General features: G+C 35.3%; 1 protein-coding gene across 6 annotated transcripts in view; it reads right to left on the bottom strand.

The window, feature by feature from the left end:
* Nucleotides 1-15,926, bottom strand: part of LEMD3 (LEM domain containing 3) — an 81,913-nt gene that overhangs the window by 34,591 nt on the left and 31,396 nt on the right. For 5 of the 6 annotated variants that reach the window (XM_082351234.1, XM_082351232.1, XM_082351233.1 and 2 more), the window contains exons 2-4: nt 15,397-15,434; nt 11,101-11,167; nt 8,747-8,814 (exon numbers count right to left, since the gene is read on the bottom strand). In XM_082351234.1, coding sequence (XP_082207360.1) covers nt 8,747-8,814; nt 11,101-11,167; nt 15,397-15,434 — 173 coding nt within the window. The remainder of the gene's footprint in view (nt 1-8,746; nt 8,815-11,100; nt 11,168-15,396; nt 15,435-15,926) is intronic. The other variant, XM_082351231.1, reaches the window with a different exon arrangement.

The following is a 15,926-nucleotide window of genomic DNA, read 5'->3' as shown; positions in this document are numbered from 1 at the left end:
AAGCGGAAATAAGAGAAAGTAAGTCATTTATGCAGATGCATATACTTTGATCAATTCTTCAGATTCTAAACCCTATTCAGGGTCAGTCCCTTGACCACTCAATAGATGAGGGTAGGGGCTATAAACCCAGGCCTTCCATCTAAGAGGCAGAACAATACAGTGAAAAGAGCAAATACTTCGATTCTATTCACAGTTCCATCACTTACTAGCTGGATGACCTAGTTATGAAACCTCTCTGAGCTTTAGTTTCTTTATAAAGTGGGTCTGATACCACCTACCTTTCCGGATCATTGTGAAATCAAAGGTAACATACAGAAAGTACTAAGATAAATTATACTTGAAATATTATAATTATTATGAAATGTATCCCTCACTCCATTTCTTAGAATACTTATTTTTCCACAAAGACACAATTTTATTAACAGTGATTAGCATTCCAAGCTAGTTCATAAAAAATCTATCCAGCCCATAATTCAGCACATTTGCAGCTATCTTCTTTCCTATTATATTCTTCACAAACCTTAAACACATTGGGTTAAAAATTAAACAGGTCTTGAAAGTGACCTAGGAAATGAACCACCATCCATTACATCATTCTATTGTTAAGTTATCATACAAAGCTCCCACCATTTAACTTAAAAAGCAATCTATGTCTTTTCATGAAAATATAGTGCCATGTATTTCCTAAATGTTCCACCAGAGGGACCTCTTAACTTTTTACAAATCAAAACAAGCTTTCAATCTCAAAAATGATGAATAAAAAGTTCGAGGAAAACACTGGAGAAGTAAGAAAAAGTGTTTAAGTTATTTAAATTAATTGTCACATTTATTTAAATTTCCTTTGAAGGAGAAAGTGGGAGCAATAAAATAAAAATAGACTGTAAAGAATCAAATTGAAGAAAAATTTTAAACATTTTTACTGAGGCTTATTCACTCATTTTACTCCATCAAACATTTACTAATACTGTGCTTAAAATGCACTAGAAGTTGGGGAAAAAATTAGCTTATACTGTAGGAGTGCTACATATTCTCTGGCTCATTTACTCCTGAATGCAAAAACTTAATTGTGTTGCAGGTGAAACCATAGTACAAATACATAAAAGGTACAACAGATCTCTCTCCACAAGCAGAAAGCCTACAATATATATATGGTCATCATTATTTGATACCAGCTTTGTAGTGGGGTTCTTCCATACTTATTCTAGAACTTGGGTAAAATAAAATATCAATTTTGGATAGATTGTGCTAAAATTATCATTAAAAATTAGAGATTAATTTGGCAACATATATCAAAAGCATTAACAAAAGTTCTTTGAACAAGTAATTTCATTTCCAGGACTATTTCCTAAGGAAATGATCACAAAATCAAGTACTATAATGCAAAAATTAAGGTGCTTTCGTAATACCAAAAAAACCACAAACTAGTACAATACAATCATGTAAAGAAATATTATACAGTGATAAAAAGAAACAATTTTTAAAAACCTGAACAATGACATGGGAAAACACTAACAACTTTAAGGAAAAAAATATGTAAATATTTATAATATGACATATTTATAATATTTATAGTGATACTAATTTTGGGGAAAAAAATATAAGACTAGAGAAACATGAACCAAAATGAGTGGCTAACCTTAGGTGGTGAATTTGAAATGCAATTTTCCTTTTATTTTCTGTATGAGTTAAATCATAAGCATGGGTTAATGTTATACTGAAAAAATAAGCATTATTAAAAACAGCACCTAAAAGCTTTTATCTAAACCTTAAAACTTTATTTTTTTTGAAAAAAACCCTGTTTAATGCTTTTCTTCCTTTTAGTAGCAGTCCAAACTGCATCTTTGGTGGTAACAAGCCATACCAGATTTCACAGCATTTGAAAAGCTAAAAATGGGACTCCAAAAAGAAAAGAAAAGGTTAACACTAACAAACACACACACACACACACACACACACCCCTAAATGTATAAGGATATTACCTACATAAAATAACTTCACTTAACTAATTAAGAAATTAATCCAAAATCTTTTGTAAAAATATACGTTAGAAATTCTACTGAATTAAAAAAAAAAAAAAAAGGGCAAAACCCAATCTGAAACATAAAATAGTCCCAGAGAAAAGATATTAAAATCTTTTAAGACCGGAATTCGTTAACATCACTTTTTTTTTTTTAAACTCAATACCGGCAGTTCCCAACTAACTCATGCATGGGTGTATCCATTAACTCCTTTGCTGTCAGTCTTTAATCGAACTAATCTCTTGTACCCTACTGCTGCCTGGCTTAGACTCCAACTTGTCCCAACCCTGGTTCTGTGTCCTTCTTTTTACTTTATCCAATCAAATGGCTGGGGACGGGAAAGAGAGGCAGTTAATCATCCTTCCACAACAACCCGACTCTTCTTCAGCTCCAGCTTAACTACTGATCAAGCCCTATCCTGTTCCCAAGCCCTATCCCAACCAACCCTTTAGTCCTTCCTTCAAATACAATTCAGTAGATTTTAAGAGTCTTGAGGTTTGTCTGAAATGTAAATTAATCCTGCTCCAGGAATTTATGACCAGTGATAACAGATATCTGATATCTGTGCCATTACGTCTCTGAGAGATTCAACTGGGAAAAAAAAGAAGAGAAAGCAGGAGGGAATCACTGGTTGGGATCAGTTTTTCCCACTGCTAAAAGTAAAAACACTTTCAAATCATAACGAATGGCTTGCTGGCTTTGGATTCCCACATGCTATGCCCTCTTCCTGGAATATTTGATTCTCTGTTCCCTTTAGCCTACTCAATCCAATCCCTTCTTTGCCCCCACCCCCATAATCTATCTAGCAATTTTTCCATCCCTTAAGACAAAGTCCCATAATCGTAAGCCCTCCTTATTTAGACCTTTTTGGATCCTAGTCCTTTAGGTATCCAATCTATTAACTATTACGCTATCCACGAATCTGCCTGTCATCAATGTTCTCATCTAGGTCAAAACTAAAAATGAAGAAAAGAACAAGGTTGAGAGACAAATCCTGCAGCATGTTATTAGAAAACTCTCTTCAGAGTGACACTGGTTTAATTAGTTAGGAAAAACACAAAAAAAGCTATAAAATTTATTGGAAGTTATTATAATCATCAGGCACTGACCTAGGTACTTTATATTCTCACAAGTCTCCCAACAACCCTGACAGGCATTAATAAGAACAGTCCCACTTTCACACTGAGATACAGGTACAGAAACGTGAAGGGACTTTACCAAGACACACGGCTTCTATGAGCCAGTGCTAGAATTGGAATCAACATCAAATCTCCATCATATTATTCTGTCTCAACATCTTTTAAGTATCTACATATAAGTTATGAATTAAGTATCTACATATAAGTTATGAATTAAGTTAAAAACTGAGTCCATATTTCTCTTTTTTGACGAGCATATCATGGCAGATTGTCACTAAAACCTCGCTGAAAGCCTTAGAACTATACTACATTGTAAATTAAAAAAAAAAAAAGAGGGGGGTGACGTCAGCAAGATGACAGAATAGGAAGCCCCAGACCCTCCTTCCCCCATGGAGACACAAATTCAACAATACGCAGACCAGTTCCCATTGTAAGAAATCTAGAAACCGGTTAAGAGCCTCCTGCACCCCAAGCATGTGCAAAACTAGCTGCACGAAAGTAGGAAAATTCATAACGCTCACTCACCGGAGCCCCTTCCCCTGGCATACCATAATGTGACCTGGAGAAAATTCCCAACTCCTGGCTTATCTTTGAGGAGGGAAAGAGAAGACTGGAACATATGCCCAATGTTCAGACTTTTCAGGGGCTGCCAGAGGGACTGGCTTTTGTCTTGCTTGAATCTTAGCACTAATAGCTAAGGGCACCAGGTTGGGGGCTGCCAAGAACAAAGGCAATGAACGAATACACACTCACTTGCCACTGCCCCTCCCTGCAGCTCGGTGCAGAATAAGTGGCAGAAAACCCCCAACTCCTGGTTTCTCCCCGAGGAGAGAAAGAGTTGGAACATGTATCCAATGTTTCAGTTTCTCAGGGAGCTGCCCAAGGGACTGGTTTCTGTATCACCTGTTTCAGAGCCCTGAGATCTGACATAGTCTAGATGCCTGGGGGTTGCTGAAAATAAAAAAGAGCTGGACAGCTTTCTGCTGTCCCAGAGGACCCGCAGTATAGCAGACAGACACCAGAGGGAGCAAGAGATTACAAGCTCCTATAAAAAGAAACCTGCAAAATCTCTCTAGTTGGGAATATACGCCCACAAGTCCAGAAAAGATGCATCCACAAAAAAGGTTTGAGGGGACCCCAGAATCTCTATCTGAGCTCAGTGGTAAAGGTCTTCCCCTGCATGAAGGCAGTCTGTAAAGACTGGGAGATGTGGCTGTGTTTTCAAATGGTAGATCCCAACACAAGGTAACAAGGCACACAAAGGAAACAAGGAAACACGACCCAACTAAAAGAACAAAATAAATCTCCAGGAACTGACCCTAAAGAAACTGAGCTATGTGAATTACCTGATAAAAATCTAAAAATAACTGTCTTAAAGATGTTCAACAAGCTCAGGAAAACAATGCATAAATAAAATGAGAATATCAATAAAGAGAAAACACTAAAAAGAACCAAACAGGAATTTTGAAGCTAAAGAATACAATTACTGAATTGAAAAATTCACAAGATGGGTTCAAAAGCAGTCTTAAATCAAGCAGAACAAAGTATCAAGGAACTCAAAGATAAGTCGTTTGAAATTATCCAGAAGAACAGAAAGAAAAGAGAATGAAGAAGAATGAAGAAAGGCTTAAGGGACTTACGGGACATTGTCAGTTAGATCAATACATGCATTATGGAAGTCCCAGAAGGAGAGGAGTGAAAGGAGCAGAAAGCTTATTTGAAGAAATAATGACCCAAAACTCCCAAATCTGGGGAAAGAAGTGGACATTCAGATTCAAGAAGTCCAACAGCTTCTTATGGGATACAGCAAGGGCAGTTCTAACAGGGAATTTCATAGTGGTAAATGCCTACATTAAAAAAGAAGAGACTCTCAAATAAACCACCCATCTTTACACCTCAAAGAACTAGAAAAAGAAGAATAAATTAAACCCAAAGTTAACAGAAGGAAATGATAAGGATTAGAGCAGAAATAAAATAGAAAAAAATCAACAAAACAAAGAGGTGGTTTTTAGAAAAGATCAGCAAAATTGACAAACCCTTAGTTAATAAAAAGAGAGAGAAGCCTCAAACAAAATCAGAAATGAAAGAGAAAGCATTAAAATTGATGTCAGAGAAATACAAAGGATCATAACAGACTACCATGGACAATTACTCACCAACAAACTGGATAACCTAGAAAAAAAATGGATAAATTCCTAGAAACATATAACCTATCAAGACTAAATAATGAAGAAACAGAAAATCTGAACAGACCTATAACTAGTACAGAAACTGAATCAGTAATCAAAAACCTCCCAACAAAGAAAAGTCTAGGATTCAATGGTTTCACTGGAGGATGCTACTAAACATTTTAAAAAGAATTAACACTTAAGCTTCTCAAATTCTTCCAAAAAATTTTAAGAGGAGGGAACACTTCCACACTCATTTTATGAGGCCAGCATTACTCTGACACCAAAGCTGAACGAAGACACTACAAGAAAGGAAATACAGACCAATATCCCTGATGAATACAGATGCAAATCCTCAACAAAATATTAGCAAACTGAGTTCAACAGTTTTAACAACACATTAAAAGGATCAGACACCATGACCAAGTGGGATTTATTCCAAGAATGCAAGGATGGTCCAACACACAAAAGCCAATCAATGTGATACACCACATTAAAAGAATAAAAAATTAAAAATCACATGATCATTTCAATAAATACAGAAAAAGCATTTGACAAAATTCAACACCTTAAATTATTAAAAACACTTGACAGATCAGGAACAGAAGCAAATTACCTCAAAATAATAAAGGCCACATATGAAAAGCCAATGTCTAGTATATACTTAACTGTGAAAAACTGCAAGTTTTTCCTTGGAGACTAGGAATAAGGCAAAGATGTCCACTGTTACCATTTCTACTCAATATAGTACTAGAAGTCCTAGCTAGAGCAATTAGGTGAGAAAAGAAAACGCATACAAATTGGAAAGGAGGAAGTAAAATTATCTGTTTGCAGAAACACAATCTTATACGTAGAAGACTCTACAGACTCCACAAAAAAAACCATTACAATTTAAGCAAATTCAGCAAACTTGCAGGATTAAAAAATTAATATAAAAAAGAAGTTGCATTTCTATACACAAAAATGAACAATCAAAAAAGAAAATTAAGAAAATGTTCTTTACAAGAGCATCAAAAAGAATAAAATACTTAGGAATAAACATTACCAAGAATGTGATAGACTTATACACTGAAAAATACAAAGCACTGCTTAAAGAAATTCAAGACACAAATAAATGAAAAGCCATCCTGTGTTCATGACTGGAAGACTTAATATTGTTAAAATGTCCATACTACCCAAAGCAATCTACAGATTCAATGCAATTCCCATCAAAATCTCAGTAGCACTTTTTTGAGAAACAGAAAGATCAATTCTAAAATTCATATGGAACCACAAAGGATCCTGAATAGCCAAAACAATTTTAAGCAAGAAGAACAAAGCTAGAGGCCCCATACTTCCTGACTTCAAAACACATCACAAAGGTACAGTAATCAAAACAGTACGGTACTGATGTAAAGAGAGACACATAGAACAATGGAAGAAAACAGAGAAAGTCTCACATATATGGTCAACTGATCTTCAACAAGTGTGCTAAGAACACACAATGGGAAAAGGATAGTTTCTTCAACAAATGGTGTTGAGAAAACTGGATTTCCACATGCAAATGAATGAAACTGAAGCCTTATCTTACACTACACAAAAATCAACTCAAAATGGATTGAAGACTTAAACAAGACATGAAACTATAAAACTCTTAGAAGAAAATACAGGGGAAAAGCTTCATGATATTGGTCTTAGCAATGATTTTTTAAATATGACTTGGCAATGATTTTCTGGATATGACACCAAAAGCACAGGCAACATAAGCAAAAAGAGACAAGTGGGACTACATCAAACTAAAAAGCTTCTGCAGGGCAAAGGAAACAATCAACAGAGTAAAAAGGTGATCTGTGGAATAGGAGAAAATATTTGCAAACCAAATATCTGATAAGGGTTAACATCCAAAAGTAAATAAGGAACTCCTACAAGTCAATAACAAAAAAAATCAGATAACCTGATTTAAAAAATGGGTAAGGGACCTGAATAAACATTTCTCCAAAGAAGACATACAAATGTCCAACAGGTATATGAAAAGGTGTTTGACATCACTAATCATCAGAGAAATGCAAATCAAAACCACTGTGAGATATCACCTTACACCTGTTAGCATGGCCATTATTAAAAAACAAACCAGAACCAAAAGAAAACAAAATAAGAGTTTTCAAGGATATGCAGAAAAGGGTACCCTTGTAAATGTTGGTGGGAATGTAAAATGGTGTGGCCACTATGGAGACCAGTATGGAAGTTCATCAAATTACTAAAAATAGAACTATTATATGTTCCAGCAATCTCACTTCTGGGTATTTATCAAAAGAATTGAAAAAACAGGATCTAAGAGATATTTGCACTCCTATGTTCACTGCAGTATTATTCACAATAGCCAAGAAGTGGAAACACCTAAATATTCACGAGCATATCAATGGATAAGTAAAATGTGGGGTATATACAGTGGAATATTATTCAGCCTTAAAAAAGGAAGGAAATCCTGTCATATAGTACAACATGGATGAACCTTGAGGGCACTGTGCTAAGAGACATTAACCAGTCACAGAAGGACAAATACTGCATGATTCCATTTTTACGAGGTATCTGCTGTAGTCAAACTCACAGAAGCAGAAAGTGGCATGGTGGTGGTCAGGGGCTGGGAGGAGGAGGAAAGGGGGAGTTGCTGTGCAATGGGTACAGAGATTCAGTAATGCAAGATGAAAAAGTTTGAGAGATCTGCTGCATAATGATGCATATATAGTTAATAATACTGTACACTTTAGGGTAGATCTCATGTTACGTGTTTTTTTACCACAGAAAGGGGGGAAATGAAGTTTGTATGACATAACTTGTTCACAATGAATGGATGCTAACTTCTAGGGATCAGCATTTCCATCGGCAAGTACTCACATCTTTATGGAATTATCTTTATGGAACTGGATTAACATCAAGCTCCCCAATATGGTTTTCAAAATCCACTATCACCTTTTTGGAAATCAGAGTGACACCTGTCCATCTTAACCTTCTAGTACCTTTCCTTTTATCTAGGATTTCCTAGATTACTTACAGTGGTATAGAAAATACATCTGCAAGTTCTCTTAGAACCCTGAAATAAAATTATCCCGGGGCAGAAGAACTGAAATAAATGACAATGGTTAGATGCTTACTTGCTTTCTTATATGCTACTTACTTATCTCAATTTCTCTCTCACCAGTGGTGTCTGCACCCTTTCCAAACTAATGTGCATTCTCTCACAGAATATGTTCTAAAACAAACTAAAACAGAAAATGTTGAGTAATTTTGCTTTCTCTATCTGCTCACATTACACCAAACAACAGGCCCAAGCTTGTAACAGTACAATTAAAGTAATCAAATGCATGGTACTGTAGATATAAGTTGTGATGATTTACATAAACTTTAAGAATAGAGCTATTAAAATTCTAATTTCACTGCTTACTTTCAAATATGCAGCTGCCTCTTGGACAGAAAGTGTTCTCTGACTAGAACTGCCACATTCATGATCTCCTGGAAAGATTAGCATATTATTAATTTTGAATCAGCACTATGTTAAACAGAAGAAAACAAATATGATTAATCAAACTAGTTTTACAAATTACACAATTATAGATTATATTACTATAATCAGTAAAGAAAGAAGATAAACACTCAATTTTATTTTCTAGAAATAAATTCCAATAGGAATAAACAAATATTTGTATATCAACCACAACCTTTAAATGTATTTCAGTCTAGATAGAAACATACATTCCTCTTACATTCCCAATGAAACTGTTGGCCAGGGGTAGGGACCGTGTCATGCTGATGCCTACCCACAGGTCCTGGCACGAAGAAAGCCCTCTAGAGATGCATTATTTTTCAAGGGGGGAAATTCACTGTGCTAACTCATACATCTATTAACTAAAGCTAATAATTCAAGAGTTCAAGTAGCTTTGAATTAAAATGTGCATTTTCGGAGTATTACTAAGCCTATCTTTAGCAAGGAGTATGCATAACTTAAAAAATTATTATAACACAAGTCTACAGGGAAAGTAGAAGCTTCTACCTATAATCTGGTTTCTACAAATACGTGTACTACATACAAAAGTTTGGAAAACTACATTTTCCTTTTCTTGTAACTATTTATAAAAGAACCCAAAGTCTTTTTTTTTTTTTCAGGCTATCTGTGGTTATCAGAGATCAATTATCCTTACATTGAACTTCAATTTTAAGTTTCTCCTACTTGTTTCTTTCAAGTACTTTTTTAAAAAAAATTTAACATAAAAGTACAATAATTAAAGTAAAATCCTTGGCAAATTTTTCTATCATAAAAGCAACCACGTTCCTATTTATCAGTTTTGTTCAAGTAGCCAGATTTTAATGGTCATGGTTGTAAAACAGGTAGAAATACCTATTAGATGAACATGTAAGTCTTCAAACTTTATAATCCATCCTCAGAGATTCTGATTCCACAGATCTACAGCAGAGGTTGGCAAACCCACAGACCAAATCTGGCCTACCACAGGTTTTTATAAATGAAGTTTTATTGCAACACAGCCACGCTCATTCATGTATTATCTATGGCTGCTTTCAGGCTCTAACAGCAGAAATGAGTAGTTGTGACAGAGACAGTCTAGCTCGCAAAGCCTAAAAAATCTACTATCTGGCTCCTTCACAGAAAAAAGTTTGCAGACCCCTGCTGTAGAGGAAGGAATCTACATCTTTAAAAGCACCCCAGACTATGCTGATCTAACACACTTCATAAAACACTGCTGTAGAGACAGCTATAGAAGCTTGTAGCAGCAACATGAGGAATTCCATGTAGATTATATACTTCATTTCTGGGTGCCACAGCATACCAAATAAATGTCATCAGTTTGCAGCATATGTATATAACAGTCTGTCAGTCAATGCAAAGAAGACTTTTAGTGATATACACATAATTATTAGCCCAAAAAAACTGACCAGAATTAAGGACCCCCCCAAAAAAACAAAAACAAAGATTGGTGAGAGGATGGGGAACTGTCAGGATTCTCAACACTTCCATTCGACCAGAGAAGTTCCACATTCACCTACTAGGTTTCTACCAATGATCTAGTTTCTACAAAAGGATCTGCTACAAACAAAAGTTTGGAACACTACATTTTTCTTTTCTTGTAACTGTTTATATGAAGAGAATCCAAAGTCTCTTCTTTCAGATTATATGTGAAATAACTGAAAAAAGTTAAAAGGTAATAAACAGATAAGGTGCTACTACGGCTTTTATAGATGCTAAACTTCATGCCAATTCACCTATATTATTCTAATTGCAGATATGTTGCATACCTGAGAACTCTCAAAGTCTTACTAAGACCAGAATATGAGGAAAATGCGAAGTTTCAGGAGAAAAAAATTCTGTAATATATTTACTTTATCCAAGGAAATGACACCTATACAATCACCAAAGGAAAATCTGCACTTTTATATTTAATCAAGGATTTTAGTTAATCCACTGCTTACCCAATTTAACTGATATATAAGCTTTCAGAATTTTGTTATTATCAATGCAATAAAAAAATGTGATGACTTTTACTATAGAGTATATATCTATATTTCATCGTATACATATGGCAGGCAGGAAAAAGGCCTTGATTAAACGTATCTATACAGATAAAAACCCACTCCATATAAGGACTAAAAACTTCTAAAGAGAAAACACCCCACAAATATAACAACACTGAACTTGGGAAAAACCATTTCTACTGATACTGCATGCTATATATGCAAATTAATTTTCAAAACAATTTTAGAGACTATGAATGTTAAAACAATTACCTGCAAGCTGTGCCAATCGATCATGAAGCTTGTATAAAGTGTTCATCATAAGATTTTTCTTACTTTCCTAAATTTAAAAGAAATTATTATAAAATATCCGATTCCGGGGGGAAAAATGCACCAATTAATAATTTTTATTCGAAAAGAAAAACAGTGAATTTAAAAACCATAGAAGCTACATAATCTGAAAGACAAATTCATATTTAAGCAACAGCTACCATATTTTAAAGAAACCTTAATCTAAGAATCTAAACTATCACTCTAAATATTTTACCTTCTTGAGGATGGTTGGGAAACTGGCACTAAGGTTAGTGCTAGAAAAGGTCTCATATACAACAAACTCCCCCAGCCACCAAAACAATGCTCCCAATCCCCCTCTATACAATGCAAGCTCGTGTATTTTTATGAGACTGTTTTCTTCATGTTTTGTTTTAACCTGCCTCAACCACATAATAAGGGAATGAGTAGTGACACTTCAATTAAATTAACCCTCAACCCCTCCTAGGTCCCAAAGTGGCCCTGTATAAATTTAAGAACCATTAAAGTGAAACAAACATTTAATGAGCCTCTACTAGGAGTTAAGAACTGTTCTCAACAAAGCAAGAAACCCAGGGAACAAGATGGTTCCTGTTCTCAAGGACCAAAAACATACTAAACCATTATATTATAGTTGCAAACAAGGTACAATGTAAATACAGAAGATGGAGGGGAGGGAAGATCCATTTATGGAAGAGGGAATATCTGAATCGGGCTTCACAGAAAGAACAGAATTGACCAGCATTCCAGGCAGAAGGTACAGCATGGGCCTGAAGGAATAAAAGCTTTGGTTATATTTCTTACATAACCAGAGCCTACTCTGACTCAGCAAACTACTAGAAAAGTAGTTTGGAATCAATGGCTAGAGAGCTCTAGATACCAAGACAAAGAGTTTGACTTCATTCTGAACATTTAGGAGAAGAAAAGTAAAACAGAACTGTGCATCAGGAATATTATTCTGACCATATGAAAGGAAACCAGAGTGGAGACTACTGCAATGTCTAAGCACCCTGACAAGTAGTCTAAAGCAATGAGACCTCAATTTAAGAGCAATCACAATTAAGAGAAACTGATATAAGCAACAGGAGAGGGTAGGTTAGGAGAGGGGGTAAGGATAGCTTATCACACTATTTGAAATAAATTCATGATTTATGAGGGGGCTATGTCTTTATTATTTCCTTTCTCCTTAGGTTTCTGACAAAATAGGAACTGTATGAATATGACCAGGAACAAATTCAGACAGGATAGTAAAAAAGCTGGGAAAGTAAAATTCATATGCCCAATGACATGTAATCTCATCCATTTGTTTTCACGCTATATGTTCAAGGACCGAAGAGACAAGTCTGCACACTATGGATGGCATGCTTCTATCAATGCAGCTTTAATGAGTGGTACTAGGAAGAGAAAAACTCATCAAAGGCTCCACAATCCTACCACCAGAGTCCCTGGCTTTATGTGAGATGGTTGATAGAGGTAAGTGACATTCCTTCAGCTGACTACTTGCCTTCCAACCCATTTGCTTTTTACCCCCTCAACTCTGTCTCAACCTGATTCAGAATCAAGCCAGTCCTTATCACATAAGCTTAAAAATCCAAACTGCAAAAATCAGACATCAAAAAGTAACCGCAGGAGTTGAAATTCAAGATTCTGAAAGCTATGCATCTGTGATAGATTAAACCACAAAATCATTTTTTAATAAATATGTTCAATATAACAAGATGAGGAGTTCCAATGATAGTGTAGGTTGTGGACTTGACATATAAAACCAAGGTAAATCTGATTAAGCTTCAGGACTAAAGTAGTTGAGAGTTTTGAAGTTTGTTTCCTTCCTTAACTGGAAAAGAGACCGATTCCCTTTTCGTTTTGCATGTCCTGATCATGCCTATCCCCACACCCCTTTCAAAACCAAAACTAAATCCAAAAATCTGACACTGTCCTCTGTGATTACATCTTTAATGAACGTCAGAGGCCTGGGAATAAACTTCATCTTTTGATTCACATATATTAACCCTGGACTAGGACCTCCCTGGTGGTGCAGTGGTTAAGAATCTCCCTGCCAATGCAGGGGACATGGGTTCGATCCCTGGTCTGGGAAGATCTGACATGCCATGGAGCAACTAAGCCCATGCACCACAACTACTGAGCCTACGCTCTAGAGCCCATGAGCCACAACTACTGAGCCCGCGCACCACAACTACTGAAGCCCGTGCACCCTAGAGCCCGCGTGCCACAACTACTGAGCCCACGCGCTCTAGGGCTTGCGTGCTGCAACTACTGAGCCCGCATGCTGCAACTACTGAACCCGTGCGACCAGAACCCATGCTCCGCAACAAGAGAAGCCACCGCACTGCAACGAAGAGTAGCCACCACATGGCAACGAAGAGTAGCCCCTGCTCACCACAACTAGAGAAAGCCTGTGTGCAGCAACGAAGACCCAATGCAGCCAAAAAATAAATAATAAATAAATACATTAAAAACAACAACAACAAAAACACTGGACTAGACAAGTAGAAGAAATAACAAAACCTAATCATATGTAACTGTATCTCACACTGGATAACATAGATGCTATTACATTCGCATACAATGCGTTTAAACACCCCAAAAGCTCAGCTATAATTTTTTCAAGAATTATTTTTCCAACAGCAACTCATTCAAAATGACCGTCTATATATTACAAGGGTGTCAAGTGCCATCCAAATGATCAACTAAATTATGATCTAAATAGTTTTTATGGACATTTTATTAATGGGAACAAACCAATTTTGAGAAATAGAAAGGTTCAATAATCTTTAGCACCAATATGCTAAACTAGAAGTAAATCTGAAAAGGGTGTAAATCAAATGTTAAAGTTACTTTCTTACAAAAACTTATATTGGCTTATAGTTTCATTACAAACTTCTTCCATTCTGTCTGCTTTCCAGATTGCCTCCTGATATTCAGCTTGAAATGTGTCTACTGATCACCCTGAAAACAAGTTAAAGATCTACAAATAAATCCATATTTAAGGTAAGCTTTCAAGTAACCTTCCATTAAACAAAAATAATTTTTTAATTTGAAATGGCTACCTTCTAATTGCATGTTTTGGTAAGCTCCAGATTTTCTTTTACTAACACAAATCATTCTCTGAAGCAAAGTTCTCATTCTTGGGGGGAAAAACCAAACTGTAGGGTGACTCTACCAAATTTTCTCACATATTATCACCTTTAAATATTTCCTTCTTGTATCTCAGCCAATTTCCTCCTCAAGGATATTTTCAATTTTTGTATCAAGTCCCTGATTAAATGATACTAATGGATTTTAAACACTTATAAGTGCCTGGCACAGAATAAACACTTAACGTAAGTTAATTGCCATTATCTTCATTACAATTATTATTATTATTTAGAGATTAGGAACTTCAGGTTCCCCCAAGGGGAAAATTATACAGAAGAAAATAAAGTCTTGTCTTTTCAATGTTCAGTGAGTATACTGTGCAAATTTAAATTATGATGCCAGCAGCAATGTTATACTTAATATGATAAAGCAAACTTTTTTAAAAAAACAAGTATCACCACAATAGAATACTACAGAAAATAATCATTACTAACAATCTAAAGTAACATTCTATGTATCTGGTTACACATTATTACATATCGTTTAGTACAACAAATAATGTTTTCCGTACAGGTCTGTATTACTGTCAGTTCCTATAATAAAAAAAAAAAAAATTAACAACTAATTGTGCGTTATAATATAAACTCAAATATCATAATCTTTGGAGTGCCTATAATGATGAATGGTAAGTGAAAAATATTTTCATGTGAGTAAAACTTAGGTTAAAATTATTATAAATCCTTTAAAAATAAAAGGAATCATAAATAAGTTGCATAAGACTCTAAATCCTTTGCCTTCCTAACAGTTGAAAAGGCATGCCAATGAGCAAAAAATTGAAAGAGAACAAAAGGAGGGCAAAAAAGACAAAAGCTGCTAGGGTACCCAACAATTAAGGAAACAGGCATACTTTTAAGGGTAAGACCAGATGCCCAGATGACATGCCACTGCCATTTTACTTGGCAGTGGCTTTTACCTCAAAGTGATATACAGGTCAGCTCTTAGGTGGAAATCGGTGTCAGATTTAATTATACTGTGGTCAAGGAATACTCAAAAATAAGAAAATCTATTGCCTTTAATATTACTACATTTTAGGTGATAGTCATCCTACTACCTTTATCATATAAAACATGAGACAAAGTATCAGTATTAAGATTTTTTACTTACTTTTATTCTTCCAAATGTTTCATCAAAGGGGTTTTCTACTATCAAGGAAAGAAAAAGAGAGAACTATTAGCATCATTTAAGAATGAGAATTAGAATCCCCCTAAACAAGCCCTCGGAAATGCCAACATGTACTATGCTAAAACTGAATGTAAACATGCAAACAATATATAAACAAACTGATGATAATAAAGGTTGGGGAACTAATTTTTCAGACTTACTATATTTACCATTCTCACTATGATTTTGTGGTCTGCTCTATAATACTTAGAGTGACTTGGTTCAAGTCCTAGCTCCACTACTTACTAGCAATGTGACCTTGAACTACTATCTACTTAGCCACTCTAAGTTGTAGTTTCCTCTTCTGTAATGGAAGGATGTAATGATGATACCTACCTTATACAGTTGTGAGGATTAAATCAGATAAACCATATAAAATGCTTGGCATAGTGTCAAACACTTAATATATGTCACCTATTATCGTTACTATTAATGACTATCATTTCTTCACCTTAACTTGGTTTCTCTTCAAA

Source organism: Balaenoptera borealis (assembly GCF_965194805.1).
Source record: "Balaenoptera borealis genome assembly, chromosome: 13".
Lineage (NCBI taxonomy): Eukaryota > Metazoa > Chordata > Mammalia > Artiodactyla > Balaenopteridae > Balaenoptera > Balaenoptera borealis.
The sequence above is the reverse complement of the archived record's forward strand: the minus strand, read 5'-3'. Positions and strand labels throughout refer to the sequence as shown.